Below are 5,000 nucleotides of genomic sequence, written 5' to 3'. Positions count from 1 at the left end.
CAATAAAAAGCCCATTTACTTTAGAAGGGGACTACTATATATAGAAATTTATACTATATAACGAGAGATAAACATTTGCAGTTAACTATTAGACTGTATATCATGAGTCAGGTAAGGTGTGCCATATGGAAGAAAGAGAGGAGAAACAAAGCTATAGCGAATGTAAACTTAAGTCCTGGGCTGCCAGAGCAAATGAAGGATTTGAATGCGCTTCTCAGAACTAGTGAAAGGATGTGGCACCTAATTGAGGTTCAACGGATATCCGCGCCATAACATTTTCTCGGTGAAAGTTCTTTCATATAAAGCAAAGGTGACCTTTATTCAGGTACTGTACTTTTTTATAGTGCTTATATCCTTGAAAATTTTATAGTCAAAAGACATGCTGACGTATATTATTTCTATAGGACATTTGAAATTGCAAAACGAAATCCTACGCAGTGACGTCATATCGATAACAAAAATGACGCTACTAACGCTATCGACATCAATTTCTACTGGTGCTATTAATTTAGCGCGTTTAACCGGTTTTGCCATGATTTTCCGATATTTTTGGTCTCTTTGGCAAGATTGATTTAGGTTATGTTGGATTGGGATAACTATTGCTACATACTGGCTGGGATTTTGAAAATACCACAATACATAAAAGAATACTGATCAAACATGGCTTACTGAAAAAGCGACGGTTATTTTGTAGTTTTAAGTAGCAATTTCGTTGTGATGATTTGCACCGTATAGGCACAGGATCCAAAACCTTCAAACATATTTTTGCTGGTGTTTGTTATATTCCACTTTCTTCACTCATTTGAGAATAAAATAAAGTCAAAGAAGTAGCCAAAGCTACTTAACACAGAAAACCATTTTCAACTGTCTCCGCGAATGAGTTTTATGCAGTCAGTATTCTAGCGGGGACTTTTGTGACACCCCTACCAACCAGAGTTGCGTAGATATCTTTCATGGTTAGAATTAATATCAATTCCAGACTGATAATCACGTTTAGTTTCCATTATCCATCATTTCAACTCAGTACCACCTTAGTGAGTTCAGATCTTCGGCGTGACATTATTCCTATGGATTGAAGAGTCAAAAATACTCAAATGGTTTATCAGTGTCTGTGTATTCCCATGTCACAAAAATAACACCCTCTATAACAATATCTGTGAGCCAGAGTTGCGCAGTTTTGACACCATCTTGAGACTGTCTCTCTGTCGCGACAGGACACCAAGAATAGAAACGGTGTTCATAAGCAACAAAAGATTAAATATTTATTTCAGCAACACAAATACTTTCTTCATTGTTTTTTTATTTTTATTTTTTATTTTTTTTTATTTTTGTTTGTTTGTACCCATTAGATATTACTGAATTCATATTTTAATAGAAACACTGGGAAATGATGGGAAACCATAATTCAGTCAAGTCTGAGAATTACAAACCGTAAACAAGCAAATAGCGAAGATTTTTTGTCCTTTTTTGCCTCGTTCAGAGGAACGGAAAATAGTCAAAGAAGGAAAGCTAAAGTTCTTAAGATAGCTTAAGGGAATTTCCCACTAATGTCAGGGTGATCTGCGAATAGACTCATATGGTTACAACTTAAGTTAAGACAGCTTACGTGAAATTTCGACTAATGTCAGGCTGACCTGCCAATAAGTCCACGTAGCCACAACAAATTCTAAACAAGAACACTTTAGAAATGTATATATGTATATATATATATATATATGTATATACATATATGACGTCAATAAGAGGTGTGGCTGTAGACTGACTCGATTTGTGTGATGGTCATCCTGTCCCAGGGGAGACATCAGAATAGAATCACCGCTAATATGTCGGTGACAAAAATACAAAGGATTGCAAAGGCGGAGCATGCCGACAGGAGACCTTTTGGTCCATAACTAGGTCGGATGCGAAAAAAATATAATTATTATAAATAAATAAAAAATATAACAATATAATTAATATAAACAAAATAAATAAATGCATATGTATAGTTAAATGATAAACAAACATGTAAATAGTAAATAATAATAAATTGACGGATGAATAATAAATGAAAATCAAGTAATATATTAAACAGACAAATAATAACAAACAAATAAACAAATAATATAAAATAAATGAGTCATTACAGCATCTTGCTTATATGTTTATCTAAACGAATCTTAAAGCTTCGAACTGAACTACATTGCACTGCCTCTGCAGGAAGTTTATTCCATTCATTAACTACACGGTTGGTGAATTTGTTTCTACCCACTTCCAAATTGAATCTATTTCCTGACAGTTTGAGACCTTTATTTCTTGTCGGATTCTCATTCAGTGTAAAAAATTTGTCACTTTTGATGTTATCAATTCCCTTTAGAATCATAAAGACCTGTATCAAGTCACCTTGAGCTTACACTTTTTTAGGGAGAACAGATTCATATGTTTTAGTCGATTTTCGTATGATTTATTTTTGATATTTGGAATCAGTTTTGTGGCTCGCCATTGTACTTTTTCCAATCTGTCAATGTCTTTAATGAGATTCGGTGACCATACGGAAACAGCATATTCCAAATGTGGACGAACTAACGATTTATATAGCTTGTTAATGAGAAAAGGACTTTTGAAGTCAAAAGAACGCGCAATTAGTCCTAGAATCTTATGTGCTTTCTCAGAGGCTGAAATACATTGTTTAGATGATTTGAGATCGTTACTGATAATAACGCCAAGATTCTTTTCACTATTAACTTTTGTTAACGGATTTCAAAAAAATTTGTAATCGTACTTACTGTTATTTTTACCTATGTGCATAACCTTGCATTTACTTGTGTTAAATTTCATTAGTCACTTTTCAGACCATTGCTGTAATTTATCTAAATCTTCTTGAATATCTAGCTGAGTTAAGTGATCATTTGCCATTCCGCACATTTTTGTATCATCAGCTCCACTTAGGAAGAGTGTAAATCGCTTGGTGACAGCCAGAACAAATATCCGATAACCTTGTAGACTGCCAATGGGGCGGCTGCAGGACCCGGCTCACAAAAGTCATCGAAAGAATTAATGCTACTTTTTTCTTTTCCCATAGAAGAGCTGGTTGTATCAAAATACATCCTAACCCCTCTTTTATGTACAGCCGATGACACTCCTTTTTTTTTTTTTCTCTCCCTCTCTCTCATTTTACAGCCGATAACATCTACAACACGTCGGACAGCCTGCAGGCGATCCGCGTACCCTTAGTGTCGGACAAGGTGTGCCAAGACAATGAGGTACACGGCCCCAAGCGCCTGACGCCCGGAATGGTCTGCGCAGGACATATGGATGGCCGCTCCGACGCTTGTATTGGCGATTCAGGAGGACCCCTCATCTGCGAGATCGATGGTAATGATAATAATGATGATGATAATAATAATAATAATAATGATAATAATAATAATAATAACAATAATGATAATAATAATAATGATAATAATAATGATAATAATAATAATAATAATAATAATAATAATAATAATAATAATAATAATAATAATAATAATAATAATAATAATAATAATAATAATAATAATGATGTTGATAATAGTAATGATAATAATAATAAAAATAATAATAGTAATAATAATAATAATAATAATAATAATAATAATAATAATAATAATAATAATAATAATAATAATAATAATAATAATAATAATAATAATAATAATAATAATGATAATAATAATAATAATAATAATAATAATGATAATAATAATAATAATAATAATAATAATAATAATAATAATAATAATGAAAATAAATAATAATTATAATAATAATAATTATAATAATAATAATGATAATAATAATAGTAATAATAACAATAATAATGATAATAGTAATAGTAATAATAATAATAACAATAATAGTAATAACAATAATATTGATAATAATAATAATAATAATAATAATAATAATAATAATAATGATAATAATAATAATAATAATAATAATAATAATAATAATAATAATAATAATAATAATAATAATAATAATAATAATAATAATAATAATAATAATAATAATAATAATAATAATGATAATAATAATGATAGTGATAATAATTATACATACTTATACCAAAGGCTTTCTTCCCCCATACACGGGAGGTAGCCCAAAAAATAAAGGCAAAGAAACCTCTCCCACCCATTCATCCCCTACATGCTCCACTCCCCTCTACCCTCTTCCCTCCCTCTTATCTTGGCACCTCCTAGATGACGGGTCATCCCTGCATCTTGTCCACTACCCTTGGTCAGAAGCAGTGTCGGAAGACACAGCACATCCACAGCAAGGCCGCTTCATTAATTTGGCGACCCCCCCTCTCCGTCCCCTCATGTAGAAAAGAAGACAGGGAGAAATCCCTTCGGCCTGCGTCAATTTATTTCTCATACATACTCCCTCACCCCCCATCCCCCACCCACTCCACCTCATGCATCACAGCATCATCCATACACAACCCTTCTCCATTCACCCCTATCTTCTGTTCTCTCCCATCCTTCCTCAATAGACATTCCCCTCTTTCCCAATGCTCCTTTTACACCATCCATCCATCTCATCCTAGGTCGCCCCCTCAGGTTCACTCCTTCCACCTCTGCCTTCTGCACCTCTTTTACTAATATTTCTTCATTCATTCTTTCCATGTGCCCAAACCATCCCAATACTCTTTCATCACCCCTATCTCCCAACTCCCTTTGCACCCCTGTTCTCCTCCTCACCTCCTCATTTCTCACTCTATCTAGCCTAGTAACCCCTATCATACTTCTCAGGCATTTCATCTCAAACACATTCAAAGTTTTCAAATTCCTTCTCTCTTCCTCTCTTATGTTCCATGTTTCTGCCCCGTACAGTGCTGTTAATACAATCACTCATTCATACAATCTCCTCTTAGCATCCAATCCCAAATGTCTATTTCTCATAACACTTTTTAATCCTCCAAGGTATTTACTCGCTTCTCTCATTCTACATTCTACATCCACCTCCACACCTCC

The 5,000-nt window shown here is 33.4% G+C and overlaps 1 protein-coding gene across 1 annotated transcript in view; it reads left to right on the top strand.

Moving 5' to 3' along the window:
• The window catches only part of LOC143021828 (urokinase-type plasminogen activator-like), a 53,153-nt gene that overhangs the window by 46,431 nt on the left and 1,722 nt on the right, over nucleotides 1-5,000 (top strand). Inside the window, exon 5 of the mRNA XM_076179595.1 lies at nucleotides 3,160-3,354. Within this exon, the coding sequence (XP_076035710.1) occupies nucleotides 3,160-3,354 (195 nt within the window). The remainder of the gene's footprint in view (nucleotides 1-3,159; nucleotides 3,355-5,000) is intronic.

This window comes from Oratosquilla oratoria, chromosome 43, assembly GCF_046742065.1.
Source record: "Oratosquilla oratoria isolate Oo_2021 chromosome 43, ASM4674206v1, whole genome shotgun sequence".
In the NCBI taxonomy this organism is placed as follows: Eukaryota; Metazoa; Arthropoda; class Malacostraca; order Stomatopoda; family Squillidae; genus Oratosquilla; species Oratosquilla oratoria.
This window is presented reverse-complemented; position numbering and strand designations above follow the sequence as displayed.